General features: G+C 38.0%; 2 protein-coding genes across 9 annotated transcripts in view; both read right to left on the reverse strand.

Moving 5' to 3' along the window:
* The window catches only part of LOC127441872 (zinc finger FYVE domain-containing protein 9-like), a 46776-nt gene extending 36315 nt beyond the window's left edge, over nt 1-10461 (reverse strand). For 4 of the 5 annotated variants that reach the window (XM_051699385.1, XM_051699384.1, XM_051699382.1 and 1 more), the window contains exon 1: nt 10113-10460. The gene's annotated coding sequence lies outside the window, so the exon portion shown is untranslated. Of the gene's footprint in view, nt 1-10112 lie in introns of all 5 variants that reach the window. The other variant, XM_051699386.1, reaches the window with a different exon arrangement.
* The window catches only part of LOC127441882 (erythropoietin-like), a 190419-nt gene that overhangs the window by 165897 nt on the left and 5962 nt on the right, over nt 1-18560 (reverse strand). For 2 of the 4 annotated variants that reach the window (XR_007897410.1, XM_051699414.1), the window contains one exon: nt 18106-18242. Coding sequence is in view for 1 of the 4 variants with exons in the window: in XM_051699411.1 (XP_051555371.1) it covers nt 18105-18242 (138 nt within the window). In the remaining 3 variants the exon portion in view is untranslated. Of the gene's footprint in view, nt 1-17781; nt 18243-18560 lie in introns of those variants that run through there. The other 2 variants (XR_007897411.1, XM_051699411.1) reach the window with 2 other exon arrangements.

Consider the following 18560-nt stretch of genomic DNA (forward strand, 5'->3'; position numbering starts at 1 on the left):
TCACCTCGGTCTAATGATGGACTACACTCTTGAAATGGAATACATAGACTATCAATTAATTGCCAACAAAACCCTTCATCAGCCAACTAACTAGGACAATTGCCTCTATGTGAACTTCTGCAGTTAATCCAGGATGGACTTCAAAGACATTAGTCATTAATCTTACAGTTCATACAAAATCTTTGTTTTAAACACTGACCCTTAACACTTACTTAGTTTAATAATTTTAAACCATTACTTGCACTATACATAAGTAATATTGGCATTATATTCATGATGTTAGCCAGAGGGGAACTGGCCCCCACAGTGAGCCTGGTTTCTCCCAAGGTTATTTTTCTCCATTAACCAACATCTTATGGAGTTTTGTGTTCTTTGCCACAGTCGCTTTTGGCTTGCTCACTGGGGTTATAAATACAATTATTATTTAATTACTTATTTTTAAACACAATTCACAATCGTATTTGATCAAACTACACAATGATGGTAAGACATTATAGATATTACAGTTTTATCTTCTGTTAATGCCTGATCTTCTGTAAAGCTTCGGAAACGATGTGTGTTGTGAAAGGCACTATACAAATAAAAATGACGACTTTAAGTTTTTTTTTCAATAATAACAAGGTGCTGTTTTATAATGCATTCATTGCACCCTGTTGTGGACTTAGGACATTTTAAAGAGCCCATATTATGCTCATTTAAAGGTTCATAATTTTATTTTGAGGGTCTACTAGAATAGGTTTACATGCTTTAAATGTTCAAAAAACATTTTTCTCATACTGTACATTGGTGCAGCCCCTCTTTTCACCTAGCTTCTGACTCTTTGAAGCCCCCCTTTCTGAAAAGCCCAGTCTGCCCTGGTTAGCTGGCCCAGTCTGTTGTGATTGGCCAACCGCTTAGAGCATGTCGGAAATGTAACACCCCTTACGATAACCGAGTTTCAGCTCCCGACGCATTCCTGAGGCGGGCATTATGCAAATGTATTCCATAGTGACGTAGCTATGTCACGGAAGTAATGGCTGGACTGCAAACCAGGTGTTTCAGGAGCATGGACTTTGTGCTTTGTAACTTTGCAGACCTTTTACATGCACAAACAACTATATTACACACTAAAGCAAAGGTAAAATCCCAAAAAGCAAATAGGGTCTCTTTAAATTGATATATTTGATTTACAACTTTATTGCATTTTTGCATAGACTGAAGCAGAGAACATTTTGTCAGAACCTCTAGTGAATTATATGTTACTTTGTTTAGTACCCTTATGTTCAGGTTTTGTAAATCACTGATGTTTCTGAAATTCTTCAGAATCGTGAGAGAATCGTGATCTTTATTCTAAGCAACAAAAAAAAATTTGATTCTCAATTTATCCTGAATCGTGCAGCTCTAAATTTTAATAGAGAAAATGATTAAGGATGTGATTCATGGAGTACCAAACTTGTGAAAGTGCGTGATTGCGTATTTATCCCCAAGGCTTTCCACAGAACGCGTATGTCTACATACAGCTTTCAGTGAGTAAAGAAATTACATCCAGTCTGAAAAAAAAAAAAAAAAAAAAAAAAAAAAACTGTTCTACATCCACGTTCTTGATTTTATTAGTAATTTTTAATGCAGGAAAAAACGCTTTGTGGCAGAATCATATGGATTACAATTTGTGATATGCAATAATTACCAGAGAAATTGTGTGTAGTGGCGGATAATTAAAACTTACACGCACTTCCACTCAAAATCCGAGAGTGGTCTTACCTTCTTCCTGATGGCTTGAATAGTACTGAACTTTGCCTTCATCCTTCTTATAGATTTACAGCTAACCAAGGCTATCGATGAGCAGCAGGAAACTAGCCAAGGGCCGTTCTGTTTAAACACCTGCGACCTTGCTAACTGTAAGCCAACAGAGCCTCATTGAGGACAAAACTGAAACATTACTTTTAAAAGCTGAAACTGAAATTAATGTAAAAGAAAAAGCACCCACCAGAGTGGCAAGTGCCACTGCAAAATTCACAGGCCACACACAAAATGTAACCGCATTTGGCACTTGACGAGTGTTAATTTCAGACCCTGAAGATGTGTGTAAGAAACTGTCTGCATTCTGAATGAGTTTGATTTTCAATGAGAGCTAGCGACTTCCGGCAACATGAGCGACAGCTTGTGGCCAGTTGTGCAGCCAAACTATAACGTTAGAGCGACAGCAGTAGGAATGCCCACAAGTGACACAGTGTACAGAGACTAGCAACATCCAGCGACAAATGTGAACAGGGTTTTACACCAATCCACAGCCATACTTAAATAGCATTAGGAGTCTTGTATTGAGGAAAACAAGCAAAGGAATGTATGTGGGGGGGGAGATCATTCCATTCTCCCAAATACCCTTGCCCACATTTCCCATTAAGTCACTTCCTAAGACTGTGCTATGACCAAACTACATTATGGCTATCAAGGTCCAAACAACATCCAAAAGGAAGCTCCAATCATAAAAAATAACACTTAACCTACATCTAACATCATTATCATCTCAAAGCAGACTAAGACACTAGCTTGTGCCATTGAAAATAGCAATCATCACTCTGAAGGTATTATATATCCTGCTATGGGGTCATGGTAGCCGAACTGTTAAAGATAAGGGATGCTTACACAAAGTCTGTTAATATAGTAAGGTTGAATGAGGACATGGAGGGTTACTCAGATCACAATCATGTTCTATTATCACTATACCAAAAACCAAGTTCACTGGCACTGGCAAGTCATTTGGGAGGACTGAACCTTGTATTAGTGTATTGTAAATTGCTTTGTCATTTAGTTGCTACATTAAAAAAAAGATCCAGATCTAGCTAATGTTTCGTGTTTTTTGTTTATATTAAACCATTCTAGATTGTATATTAAATTAAGTTAGGTGTTTTTGTAAGAGAACTAATCCATTTCAAATACATATTGAGATGATGGCACAACATTGTTTAATATTTTAAAGAAAGCCAACCAACACATCTCATGAGTAAAATCCCTGATATGTCCACAACCTACTGAATGAGTCTGCTTGTGCAAACGTAAGCCTTTAATTACAATCTGCAACTGTTGCTATAGATGACTTCGGCAGCAGAGTAACAAACCCTTTAAAAACAACAGTTTCTATCAAACCGTACAGTGACTCCACTCATGTTTTCATACAAAGAGCTTTGTTTTTAGATTCAGAACTAATTGTCAAAGTCCAAAAAAGCACCGTGTAATCCATAAGACTGTAGAATTAAAAGTTTCAATGTTTTTTATTTAGTCATTGGAATAAACAAAATGGTTTCGGAGACAAGCTGGTTGCAACCCATGAAACCAGTGACCATAACTGATTAAGATTTAATTACTCAGCAGATTCCCTGAATAATACATGGGAAGTCAGAGTGCTGTATTTTTATGCCTGAATTTAGAATGGCTTTTAAATGTCTTGTGTTACTCATTCAAAATATTTTTTTGCCAAAACGATGTACAATCATAAGTTTTACAGTTTTTTATTTTTATTTATTTGTCTTTTTTTTTTGTCTTATGATGAAAATGTCCTTTGAATGTAGTCAATACAAGTAAAAAATTGAAAAATTACTGCATTTTTAACAAACTTTTATTCAGTACAAAAGCACTCTTGCTTGTGATGTATTGCTTATTTTTTATTATTACAAATATTATTCATTAATCATTATTTAATATTATTATCATAATAATTATTATTATTATTTCTACAGTGAGGATTACATTTTACTATATAGTTATAATATATTTCTGTTGCAATTTCTTCAATTTCAGGCAAAATTGCTTTTATTATGAATAGTGCTTTTATTTTGACATGTATTTTTAACAGAAGTTTAACTTCTCCAGATAAACAGTTTGCTACATGGCCAAGTGTGATCGTTAAGATGTAAATGCTGTGATTTAATTATATAAAAATAACGCTTCAGAGTGGATTAGTGCTCTGCTCTGTCATCTCTCATACAACGCAAATTATTCTCATAGTCTGTGGAGTTTCCAGTGTATGAGCGGTCAGCTTTACACATTAATTTAAAGTTCATGCAGCTCATACAGACTAAGATTGCAGCATTTCGCGGTATAATAATCACGCTAGACCATTTCACAGATTATAATTTCAGTGTAAAAGGAGTAACAGAGCACACGTTCTAATAAGCATGAGCATTTGAAAGCAGTCGTGTGTCAGTAAGACAGTGTGCAGGTACCGAATAAATTCGGTGCTCGGTACTACCGGTACTGTACAATCACTGGTATTGTTACATCTTTTTTATTTTAGTACCAACTTGGTACCGAAGTACCGGTACTTTTTGGCACTTTTCCACTGCACGTTATGGTTCGACTCGACTCGCTTTACTTTTCTGAGCTTGCTTTTCTACTGCAGTTTAGTGCAGCCTCAACGTGGGTGGAATTATAGGCTGATCGTCATAGTTGCGCCACCTCTACTACCGTGACATCATCTTAAACGTGACACAAACACATCTGAAACAGAAAGTTTGTACAATTTGCTTGTATTGCCCGAATTACTGTGACACAAAACAAACTAATAACAACAATAACAACAACAACAACAACAACAACTCAAGAACATTACTGACCATAAACAATAGCACGACCGCTAGCTGTTAGCTACTAGCTCATTGTGCTGCATAAAGCAGTTGTTGCATGGTGATTTTGTAACAGTTAAATTGGCCTGGTTGTTTTAGAAGCAAGCTTTCCAGTAGCTGGTCAACTAAATAAAGTGAAGCTTTCAAGCAGAATATAGAGTTAACGTAACAAAACGTACCATCCTCCATCGTGGACTCCAACAACGCCATGTCCAAGTCCAGGGCACTCTCCCTCCCATTGCTCGCCGGTCTATTGCCATAAATAGCATCCATTTGGTCGAACCACTTCCACTTTCTTCTGTTTGAACCACTCCGGCTGTTGTGTTCCTTGATGGTTCTGTAGTCACTTTTATGTTTTTTTTTACTTTTCCCTATGCTGTTGGTAGGTCCGGTGGTAGCCGTGTGCAGCAAACAGCTGAGACACTTCCTGAAAGACTTTTTCGTTTTGCGTCGTTTCGTTCGTCGCTAACGAGAGGAACATCTGCACCTCATTTATTGACCACGGTGTGGTTTTGCGCACAGCCATTTCTTTTTAAAATTCGAAAGTTGCATGAACAAATTATACTGTTATCGCTATTTCTAACTGTAAAACTAGCGGGTTGATGTCCTGTGTCGCAAATCCAGTGACGCTGGTAGTGACAATTTTCTCTGACCAATCAGTGATCTGCAGGGTTTTGATGTCACATTTAGTATTGGCTCGGCTCGCTTGGAACCTCGACCAAGGTGGTACTAAAAAGTACCAGGTACTATCCACAGTGGAAAACCCCCAAAAAGCGAGCAAAGTCGAGCAGAGTCGAGTCGAGCTGTGCCATGGAAAAGCCCCATTTGACAACACAACTTTCAACTAATGCAAGCTCAAGCGGGGAAACCTCCAGCATAATATGAGTGGATCAACTCTTTCTAGATTTCTCTTTAAAAAAAAAAAAGATGCATTGTTAGTGCATTGTTAATATCTTGCAGTATTATTTTTCTTGATACAGCGGCAAGAAAAATTATGTGATCCCTTTGGAAATAACTGCATTTCTGTATTAATTTGTCTTAAAATCTGCTTTGATTTGAAGTTATAATAATGAACAAACACAATCTAATTTGTAACTAATAACACAAATTATTGTATTGTTCTTCTACAATAAAAACAACATTCAAACATTCAGTGTAGATTGGAAAAAGTATGTGAAGTCAACAACAGCTAAATAGAGTCAGGAGTTGTAATCCTGGCATCCAATCAATGAAACAAGATTGGAGGTGTGGGTTAGAGCTACTTTGACTTATAAAAAGCACTTAAACATTTTGAGTTTGCTATTCACAAGAATTGGGTTCATCTGTCCAAAGTTAGACAAATTGTCTATAAATGGAGATGATTTAGTACTGTGGCTCCTCTCCCTAGAAGTGGCCATCCAGCCAATAAGACTCAAAGCGCAAACAGCAGAATACTCAATGAGGTAAAAAGGACCCTACAGTGACAGCTAAAGACTTGAGGGGATCATTGGAACTGGTTAACATCTCTGTTTGAGTCTACTATATGGAAAAAATTAAACAGGCACAGTATCCATGGCAGGACAAAGGAAGCCGCTGCCTTCCAACAAAAAATAAATAAATAGCTGTGCGCCTGAAGTTTGCCAAAGAACACCTTGACACTCCACAACGCTGCTAGGAAAATGTTTTGTGGACTGATGAAACTAAGTTTGAATTGTTTGGGAAGAACACGCAGCACTACATATGGTGTAAAAAGGGCAACGCATACCAACATGAAAACATCGTCCCAACGGTGAAGTATGGTGGAGGGAGCATCATGATTTGAGGCTGCTTTGCTGCTTCGGGGCCTGGACCGCTTGCCAACAGAGGAAAAAATTAATTCCCAAGTTTATCAAGATATCCAACAGGATAATGTCAGGGTGGCTGTGTGCCAGCTGAAGCTCAGTAGAATTTGGGTGATGCAGCAGGACTAGGCCTGTCACATTAATTACGTTATCGACTTACCGTACAATATTTGGACATGACAATGTGGCAATACAACTAACCTAAATGCTCATCTTAAACATAACCATCCTATCAAGTTTTCTGAGCTGGGAACAAAAACCGCAGTTGGAGATGGAGAGGGGCCTTCCCAACTTTAAGTTTTTTTGACATTCCAATGTCTGAATATTCTTATTAAGAATTAAAAGTTCATTGCTCTTTGAAAGGGTGTACTTGCATTATTATGCTATTATATTATCATTATATCAGTGGCATAAAATGGTCTTAAAATGACAATAATATCGTTTATCGCAATTATTTCTGGGACAACATATCATCCACAAAAGTGCTTATCGTGACAGGCCTAAGCAGGACAATGACCCTAAACATCGAAATAAACCCACTACAGAATGGCTTTTGGAGTGGCCCAGTCAGAGCCCAGACCTTAACCAAATAGAGATGCAGTGGAATTCCATTAAGAGAGCTTTTCACACCAGACATCAGAAGAATATGGCCGAGCTGAAGCAGTTCTGTAAGGAACAATGGTCCAAAATTCCTTCTGAACGTTGTGCAGGTCTAATGCGCTGCTACTGGAAACTCTTGGTTGAGGTTATTGCTGCCAAAGGAGGATCGACCAATTATTAAATCCAATGGTTCACTTTTTCCACAGCACTGTGAATGTTTAATGGGATGTGTTCAATAAAGACATGAAAGATTATAATTGTTTGTGTGTTGTTATTAAGCACATTGTGTTTGTGTATACTTGTGACTTTGATGAAGATGAGATCACATTTTATGACCAATTAATGCAGAAAACCAGCCAATTCCACATACTTTTTCTTGCCACTGTATATTATCATCAACAGTATGTTTAAAATGGTTTGATTATCGTCATGTATCTTTTTTGTCTTGTCTTCACTGACAAAATCAAAAACCCTTTGTCAACAAACATTTTTGTCAATTATTTTGTTGATGTGTTTGGTTAAAACCTAGATTGCCATTGAACAGACTTAACAATCATCTATACCAGAAGTACAAATTGTGTTTTCTATGAGAAACGGTTGGAAACCATGTCACAAATATGGATTGACAGGGCAAACAGAATTCAGATTGTGAGTTGTTGTGCGTGACATAATGGCCTTATTCTGCTCTGCCAATGTACTGTTACATAACAAATCTGTTAAAAGATAAACACACAATATACCACACCTAACAGTTTTGTCGGTCTGCTACTGATCACAAACCATGAAAAAGTTACTTTTCATGCCCTATAAATGTTATGGCCTGTTTGTGACTCATGTATAATATATTTCCCCATATGCCTATGGAACTTGTCTCCCACTTGAAAATGAACACTATCCTGATCCACTGAAGGCACTCCTTGTATTCCCAGTAAATTTTAATCTCGTAACAAACCATCTCATGTTCAAGAACATCATGTGAAGAGATCGATTTGAACGTGTGTTAACTTTTGCAAGGCATTGGAATGTTGAGAGATGTCAACCTTTTTTTTTTTTTTTTTTTACATCAATTATGGCCTTTTCTTCCTGTTATTGTTCTTTTTTTTTTTTTTTTAAAGCATCCATCTGTTAAGACTGTTTGATTGCTTCCAAACTCCAAGAATGGTTCACTGTCACTTTCTTACCACTAAACTGGATAAACTCTCTGGCATACTGTGGCATTTCACCCATCCATAAAAGTCATCCTGAACATAAGGCTGCATAAATTAAGGATATTAGGGAAAAACATAAAGTGATGCTCTATCAAAAACTGAGGAAAACTAGATCCTGCAAGATCTTACAGATGTCGAAGGAAGTGTTTCTAACCCACTGCACATCATGGCAAACATCTCAAGCTATTACAAGACTTACTTTCATCTCCCCTTAAAGAAGAGTGAAAGCAACATAAGGAACTAGCCTCAGCTGTCCTGTCAGTGAGGTGCCACATTTAAAAGAACCAACATTAGTAGCTCAAATGTCTGGATATCAAAGCCAACAGGCTGTATCTGTTGCTGATAGAATCTGGTTCACTGGTTTTAAAGAGCTTCCTCTGCATCAGTTCTCTCTTCTCCCAAATGCAAGAATATCTCAAGATGAGTAAAGTCTCAGTCATACTGAAAGCTGAATGAGTAACAGTAACTTCTGCATGCAGAAGTGTTAATTCACTCTGACAAAACAAGTGCCAAACCCTGATGACTGTCCTCAAGCCCCACCAAAATAAAAATAAAAAGTGATATCATCTGGGATTTTCTCAGGTTAGTTTGCAATTCTTAACTGCACCCCAACAACGTCACCACTTGAGCACTACCAAAAAGGTAGGGCACTTAAAGGAATATTCAGAGTTCAATACAAGTTAAGCTCAACTGACAGCTTTTGTGGCATAATATTGATTACCACAAAAATTATTTAGATTTGCCCCTCCTTTTCTTTAAAAAAAAAAAAAAAAAAAAAAGCAAAAAAAAGGGTTACAGTGCGGCACTTACAATGGAAGTGAATGGGGACAATCAGTAAACATTAAAATTCTCACTGTTTCAAATATATAGCCGCAGGATGTAAACAATATATGTTAACATGATTTTAGTGTGATAAAATCGCTTACTAACCTTATCTGTGTGAAGTTATAGCCAATTTTACAACTTTGTTGCCATGACGATGTAATGTCATTGTCAACAAACCCTAATACGACTGTAAAAACGTTGATTTTAACAACTTAACAGCTCAAATAATACACAAGTTTTAAAATTATAAGCTTCACATTTCAGCATTTAAACCCTCCAAAAGTTGGCCCCATTCACTTCCATTGTTAGTGACGCACTGTAACCTCGATTTCTGCTTTTTATTTATTTATTTTTTTTTAAGGAGGGACGAGTCAAAATTATTTTTTATGGTAATAAATATTATGTCACAAATGCTGTCGATTGAGCTTAACTTGTCTTGAACCCAGAATATTGCTTTAATACTTTACAATACCTTTCAAATAAAACATTAACAATATTATTTCATCATACAGTGCTCAACAGATTAGTAATGCACATTAAAAATAGTTAGAAATGCCATGAAACTTTGATTCATATATAATTATTTTCCATATGTATACATATTTGAACAGACATAAACTACTGATCTATTGATCATTATTATATAATGTTTGTTAATGACTTAATAAATGAACGTCATTACAAAGTGTTACCAACGGTACACTTAACCGCACATTTCACAACAATGTGGTGACCACACACCCGTATAACGGATTGTTGAGGTTGAGTTAGTCAAATAACCCACTACAGTGCATGTGTTTAATAACCTGATTACCAGCTATTTTACACGCTTCACAAACAGTCAGTCAGTGAGGACAGTAATCCTAGCGCTCAGAAAGTGAAGATAAAATATCTTTAGTCTAAATTAGCTAATCCATTTTTGGAGAGAAACACAGTTTGAGATCTTGTGGCGAATTCTTCTTCGCTCTTGCCTGTTTTTGAGACTAAAGGAGTATAAAATGCTAAACATCACAGCTATGGTAAGAGAATCACAGTTTGTGGGTGGCTCGTTCACTCACCGGTGGAATCCCCGTCATCTTCACGCACGATTCCGTCATGAAACTCCACGGGTAAAATCCAACAAACTCCGTGTCAGATAAACAACCGATAATGTCTTTGACATCTGTTGTGTCTCTCCATGCAAAGGCTAGGCCATTTTCGAGTCTTCCATAGAAGTCGAGTCAGAAGTAGTTCGTGCGAGAGCTCTCGTAAATCCCTCCCCCGAAGGTTACTACGAACTGCAGCAAGGGTGGGACATTTTGGCTCAAGCTACGCTGGAGTGGCGTGACATTCCAACGCTGACGGTTCACGGTTGAGCCAAAATGGCGTCTGTTTCGTAAGCGTTTCACTGCGGGTGACACCGCCGTGCATCTGGATCAAGAGGAAATAGGCTCATTTGAGATGCCAAACGCCTCCCCACGGGAGAAGGCGAATGCAGACAGGGGAGGAGTGAAACAAGTGCAGTCAAGTCGGACAGTTCTCACTTCTCGTAGTGGATCAGCCGCCTACGAGATCAAAGATATCGCGTGATTCGCGTTTATATACTTTGTTGCTGATAAAGTGGATGTTATTTAATTTATGTTGCTTTTAAATGAAAATAAATATGATGAACAAGTCACACAATGTACTTGTTATTTAATTCCACCCAAAAGACGTGTCTTTTTCATCCATTTTTATTTAAGATATTTTAGAAATATGAAAACAATCACATATGCCATAAAGAGATCCCACTGTCGAGAATGCTGGGAAATTTTACACATAATTTATACACATAAAATCATGAGAACAAACACCACGGTTGCTTAAACCAATGAGCTGATTTATTAATTTCAAACAGGCCTAAATATAGAAGTAAGCCTAGTTAAAATCATACATATACTACACTATGTTGCACGTTTTATTATCAACACCACAGTAACCTAAAAAGTGAAGCTACTTAATGAAAACCATAAATGTCACAGCAATTTAAAGAAAATAAAAATATAATAATTGTATGCCATAAAACACTCAGAGAGGGAAAACTCAGTCACATGCACCGCTGTGGTGCTGTAACATATCTTGCCTTTCTGAGAATTGACCAATGCTACTGTGTGGTGGAATGTTTGGCTCATGAATATCAATTAGATTACGTAATTGGACGCTCTAGGAAGGTTATCAAGCAACTTCGGCATGCAAACAATTAATATCAATGAGCAAAGCCTTCGCCTAGTAGGATTCACTCAGCTCCTTCTCTGTCTCAAGTGCGACGCCCAGTGGTCAGCATGAATATAGCTGTGCTCTGAGTGAGTTCATGGGCAGTTAAAATTACTTTGGTCTTCAGACTGCAAAGAATTAAAACGACATAAAAACACCTTACTAAACTGTCTAATGCATCGCAATTATTTGATGTTCACTGCACTCAGAACAGCGTGATGCATTCATGAGACTGTTCAGTCATACTGTACACTGAGGCTCAGTATTTCTTTTTTTGTTGCTCCTAATTTTTAAAGACTCTGTGAAATCAAAATTAAAGTTTACTGGTTTTAGTCCATATCTATTGGCTTTAAGGTCATCTATATGCTAGTGTACTTCTAAACATCAACAAAATTTGTTTTCAGAAGATATTAGCATTAAAAATCTGCAGCCTCTGTCTTCCAGTTAAACAGACTCAGGAACATCCATGACGTCACATAGAGGTTGAGAAACCTTTTCCAATCATGGATTAATGGATTACTGTTGTCAGTTTGATCATCGTTCGGTTCTCAAGTCTTTGGAAAAGCTGGCTGGTATTGAGATCGCTTCTCAAGCTTCCCCAGCAAGCGGTAACCTCACGCCTGTTGCACACTGCAAGATGAAGCAGAGCAGAAGCAGTGCCTAATTTTTCGGCGCCCATGTTAACAGGTTGCCGGTGGTGTCCACTTTTCAGCAGAGTTTTCATTTAATTGCAATGGGAGTCGAGCGCCATGCTTGCAAGATGGATTGTGGGATATAAAGCGGTGCAGAGAAAGTGTTGAGGGCAGTCGAGTGCATCAAAAATTTGAGAAATGCTTGAAGATATGCAAATAAGAAGAGGAAAACGCTGCAACCAGCCAATAATTTTAAGATGAAAGCAGTGTCATTGTTCATATGCGCTTCAAAATCTGCCTTAAATGCTGATGTTTCTGCTAGATTCAATGTTTTAATCACATCATTATGTTTAATTCAGATTTCAAACGGACCTCAAATGAAAATTGCATACATTCATTGTGGCAATACTGTGGATGGGTAAGCAAAAGTGTAATAATCAGGTTAACACTGTTTATATACTTTGAGCATTCAGAAATGAAGCTGGCATCTTTCCAACTGTAAAATCGCATATATAAGATGATTATTACTCATGTACTGAAAACAGTGATGGACAATAGACCAGTAGCATAGGTCCTCACAATGCAAGTGAATGGTGACCAAAAATGTGAAGCTCCAAAAATCACATAAAGGCAGCATAAAAGTAATCCATATGACTAATGTGGTTAAATCCATACCTTCAGAAGTGATATGATAGGTGTGGGTGAGAAACAGATCAAAATTTAAGTACTTTTTTTTTTACTAGAAATTCTCCTCCCTGCTCAGTAGGTGGCGATATGCATGTAGAATGCAAATCACCAAAAACAAAAGAAGAATGTGAAAGTGAAAGTAAAAGTGGAGATTTGTAGGAGAAAAAAAAGGGATTAAATATTGATCTGTTTCTCACCCACACTTACCATATTGCTTCTGAAGAAATGGACTGGAGTCTTTTGGATTAGTTTTATGCCACCTTTATGTCAAAATTTTGGTACCCATTCACTTGTATTGTATGGACCCACAGAGCTGAAATATTCTACACAAAAACCTTTGTTTGTGTTCAGCAGAAGCAAGAAAGTCATACACATGTGGGATGGCATGAGGGTGAGTAAATGATGAGAGAATTTTTATTTTTCGGGTGAACTATCCCTTTATTCATAGTGGGCCAGCTGGAGCAACTGGGGAATGACAACAAGGTTGTGAGGGATATACGTAATGTCTTTTCAGTGGGTTGTACAGTTGTTAAAAGTGTTTTTGGATCGTTTCACTGATGAACTATAAAAAATAAATAAATAAATAAATAAATCTTTCCAAGATATTTCAGTAGACAAAAAACTCCCAGAAACATGAGTTATGGAAAATTACGTTACCTAGGAGCTTTTTGATAGCTTTATACAGTGTATATCATTGAAGAGATGGTAAGTCTATCCCTCACAGCCTCATTGTTACTCCCAAAGATGGTGCTGCTGTGAATAAGGTCTATAATGCAATGATCTCAGGCTACAAACACATGAGTTTTTATGACAGCCCTACATCTGTCACTCTGCCTCGAATAGGCATTAAGATGCTACAGTTTTATCAGTGTACTATAGACTAATGAAGGCAAAAAAATTAAATAAAATACATTTTAGAGAATAATTTGTAATATTGACCATATGTGTCTGTGTCAGTTGATGTTGATTCACAAAAACCTCAATATTAGTGGAGGATTAGAATTTCTGTGCTAGAAAAACTCTAAATAAAGACAGCTGATATATTGTGCTACAACACTACATATGACTAAGGTTCCCTAACTCATCAACAAAACTTTCTTTAACAGTCAAGATTTTATAATGATCAGGCTCAGTTATTATAATCAAAGTTAAGCGGTAGTATACACACATCTAGAAGGATGCAGGTGCACAGCTACATGTTAAAGTTCATAAGAATGAGTAGAGACGCTGGCACACTGCTAAACGTTCCACTATATTGACAGCGTTTAAACCCAAATAGGGTCTGTCAGGTAAAACAAGTCATCTTTTCCCTCCTAAATTATATACACTTCTTTTTTTATAGGAGGAGATAAAAGTGGGTGGAGTATACCATCACCAGATATAGAAAAACATTCACAAAGAAACACCACATTTTTCAAAAAACAGGACAAATATTCTACATGTTTCAATCCATTATAATCAGACACGTATCTGAGACAACTCTGATTAATCTGTTGGAGGTAAATGCCTATACCTGGAGAAAGACAAGAGAGTTTTAGACCCAGCTGCTATAGTGGGACAGAAGAAGTGGATGAGCAGAAGGAAAAGCAGCATGCATACAACACTGACAGATGCGTCGATGGCATCAATCAGTAACATCCTCAACAGAATCCCACTATGTTCAAGGTAAAACTACCATATCAGGTTCAGGTAATTAGATTGCTGGCCTTGTGAGGACATAGAAAGTTAAACATTCAAAATATACAGTTAATTTCTTTGCTTCCATTGAAGCGCACAAGATACTCTTTGGAACATTCTCAAATCATACTGGGATAACATGAATCATCAGGTTTTGTAGAAACTTTATCATTTTTAATTTAAATGGCACTGTATAGTTGACCAAATTAGGTTGTTTGCACTGAATAATGTAAACCACTCAAGTCAAAAATATTTTTTTAAGATTTTTACAGTGCATAGACAGCCTCACTTAATAAATTTTTCCTTTAAAGGCAAAGAGGACACACAAGGCTTCTAGCAGGTTACACATACACGTTCGAGATTCCAAGCAATCTGTCAACTATTGTATCGTACAATCAATCAGGAGACCTCCCTGATGTTTATTCTACAGCTCATTTTGCATCTGAGATTGGAATTTTTTGCATAGATTACTCATTAGGATCTCCAGTTTACATTTTTGCTCCACACTGGCACAACATGAGATTGCTTGAAGAATAAAACAAAGACCTAAAAGTACCCATCTAGCAGAACAGGCTGGACGTAGGCACAACAACAATCACTGTCGGCCCCGACTGAAAAACATCTATTTGAGACTGAATAAACCACTTTAAATGAAAGGCTGTGAAGTCACAATGCCTTCAACTGCACTGAACAAACCAAGAATGGTCTCATCCTGATCGGATGCTGAGGGCACAGACACAGAACATGATCCCAGTGATGCCAAGATTTTTTTTCTCCTCTTTAGATGTTGGCTGCAACAGTCCAGACAGGGAGTTTTCCTCTGTGACTTTGGCTGGGTCGTAAATGCTCTCTGATTAATGGCTTTTTGTGCCCTGTAATACCTTTCCTTATGATGCATGATCTATTCAAGCAATGCAGACTTTCTAATTCATTGCATTAAAATATTTTACAGTATATATACAAAGTTTATTTAAAATGTGAAAGATGCCTGTTTACTTCTGATGTCAAAGGAGACTGAATGAAAATCATACGCCAAAACAATCACTGTCTGTTTATCTAATCCATAATTCCACAATTAAAACCATTATTGCCTGCATATGATTACGTGTCCTATACAAACCTATACTTTTCAGTGTAGAATTAAAGCTGATGTTTAAGATCAGTGTTTTACCATATATTAGATGAAAACACTACAATCCACACAACACATTAAAGGAAAATATACTTAAATATTTACTTATGTACATTATTCAAACCACTACCAATGATACATTTTACAACAATGTTGTAACATTAAAAGAGAGCAGGGCAAAGTACACTATATTGCCAAAAGTATTCGCTCACCCATCCAAATAATTGAATTCAGGTGTTCCAATCACTTCCATGGCCACAGGTGTATAAAATGAAGCACCTAGGCATGCAGACTGCTTCTACAAACATTTGTGAAAGAATGGGCCGCTCTCAGGAGCTCAGTGAATTCCAGCGTGGTACTGTGATAGGATGCCACCTGCGCAACAAGTCCAGTCTTGAAATTTCCTCGCTACTAAATATTCCACAGTCAACTGTCAGTGGTATTATAACAAAGTGGAAGCGATTGGGAATGACAGCAACTCAGCCACGAAGTGGTAGGCCACGTAAAATGACAGAGCGGGGTCAGCAGATGCTGAGGCGCATAGTGCGCAGAGGTCGCCAACTTTCTGCAGAGTCAATCGCTACAGACCTCCAAAGTTCATGTGGCCTTCAGATTAGCTCAAGAACAGTGCGTAGAGAGCTTCATGGAATGGGTTTCCATGGCCGAGCAGTTGGATCCAAGCCATACATCACCAAGTGCAATGCAAAGCGTCGGATGCAGTGGTGTAAAGCACGCCGCCACTGGACTCTAGAGCAGTGGAGATGCGTTCTCTGGAGTGACGAATCACGCTTCTCCATCTGGCAATCTGATGGACGAGTCTGGGTTTGGTGGTTGCCAGGAGAACGGTACTTGTCTGACTGCATTGTGCCAACTGTGAAGTTTGGTGGAGGGGGGATTATGGTGTGGGGTTGTTTTTCAGGAGCTGGGCTTGGCCCCTTAGTTCCAGTGAAAGGAACTCTGAATGCTTCAGCATACCAAGAGATTTTGGACAATTCCATGCTCCCAACTTTGTGGGAACAGTTTGGGGATGGCCCCTTCCTGTTCCAACATGACTGCGCACCAGTGCACAAAGCAAGGTCCATAAAGACATGGATGAGCGAGTTTGGTGTGGAAGAACTTGACTGGCCTGCACCTCAACCCGATAAAGCACCTTTGGGATGAATTAGAGCGAAGACTGCGAGCCAGGCCTTCTCGTCCAACATCAGTGTCTGACCTCACAAATGCACTTATGGAAGAATGGTCAAACATTCCCATAAACACACTCCTAAACCTTGTGGAAAGCCTTCCCAGAAGAGTTGAAGCTGTTATAGCTGCAAAGGGTGGGCCGACATCATATTAAACCCTATGGATTAAGAATGGGATGTCACTTAAGTTCATATGCATCTAAAGGCAGATGAGCGAATACTTTTGGCAATATAGTGTATATCAAATGGGATACTATTTAGTAATTTAAATATTTTCTTAAATATAATATCATGTACTTTGTGTTTACATACACTGTGTTGTGTGTTAATGCATTAGTGTTGGCATACAAATAGCAATACAAATCTTGAATCGCAATTATCAGATACATTTTGTGTTATATACAAAAGATATACACTCACTGAGCACTTTATAAGGAACACCTGTACACCTACTTATTCATGCAATTATCTAATCAACCAGTCATGTGGCAGCAGTGCATAAAATCGTGCAGATGCAGGTCAGGAGCTTCAGTTAATGTTCACATCAACCATCAGAATGGGGAAAAAATGTGATCACAGTGATTTTGATTGTGGCATGACTGTTGGTGCCAGATGGGATGGTTTGAGTATTTCTGTAACTGCTGATCTCCTGGGATTTTCACACACAACAGTCTCTAGAGTTTACTCAAAACAAAAAACATCCAGTGAGCGGCAGTTCTGCAGACGGAAATGAGATGAGAGGTCAACGGAGAATGGCCAGACTGGTTCGAGCTGACAGAAAGGCTACGGTAACTCAGATAACCACTCTGTAGAATTGTAATGAGCAGAATAGCATCTCAGAATGCACAACACGTTGAACCTTGAGGCGGTTGGGCTACAACAGCAGAAGACCATGTTAGGCACTTTATTATGACCATAGTGTTCCTAATAAAGTACTCAGTGAGTGTATACACAAATGCTCCATAGGCTATAGATAATTTGGAGTGTATAGATAAAGTGACCATTCCAGAATGTGCACTACAATTGCGCTACCTCTGCATCTGCACTATGTGTCACATATCTTGCCCTTTTTATTTACTTCTGTTTATTCTTTACATGATGAATTGCACCTTGTGGAGTCACACAGACAACTTGTGCTGTGGCAATAAAATGAATTGAATTTAAACTTACTCCACCTTCATGGCTGTAAGATAAATATAAAATAAAATATTATCTGTGATACAAAATGTCCTTTAGGACTTACCAGAAAAGTTTTGGTTTTCAATCTTAAATGTTCAGTGGGTGCATAAGTCAGTGCTTGTAGTTTAGCTATGATCCAGTAGATGGGACAGTGTTGCCATTTTCACATCTTGTACTTTTTTCCATTTTAACACAGCTGGTGATCTCCTGCAAAGTGCATGGCGCTCCATTTTCTTGAAGGTGAACCATTCTTAAAATTGATTGGGCCTGTCTGGTTCCATTATACAAGGCTGAAGAAAGGCAGTGATTAAAAGTCAGTTTTTCAGTCTAGCACCCTTTCGCCATCTCTGCAACAAGCCACTCCAGCTTGCCTGTGAGCAGACGCCCAAAGTGCCTCAAAACCAGACCCAAATCCTTAGAGTCCTGACCCAGACAGCTCTTTGCCTGAGTCCCTGCTTGCTCCCCCTGGTGGACCAGACAAAGATGGACAGAAAGGGGAAAAATGTTCACTCTAAAAATAATCATAGTATGCAGTGAAAGGAGAGCAACAAGAGTGACTTTTACTGTGTGATGAAAATGAATGAGCTACTTTTGAATATTAGAATACTGGGTCAGCATTGACATCTTTGGAAACATAGGCTTTGTGTCTGAAATGATTTTTAAGTTCAGTCATGAAACTCTATACGACACAAGTTGATAAGTCCTTATCATATAATCTTGCGTACTACATGGCACAAGCTGATAGGTCATTGTAATGTAGTCTTTAATCCAATCAGGTGTTAC

Source organism: Myxocyprinus asiaticus, chromosome 6 (assembly GCF_019703515.2).
Source record: "Myxocyprinus asiaticus isolate MX2 ecotype Aquarium Trade chromosome 6, UBuf_Myxa_2, whole genome shotgun sequence".
Classification (NCBI taxonomy): domain Eukaryota; kingdom Metazoa; phylum Chordata; class Actinopteri; order Cypriniformes; family Catostomidae; genus Myxocyprinus; species Myxocyprinus asiaticus.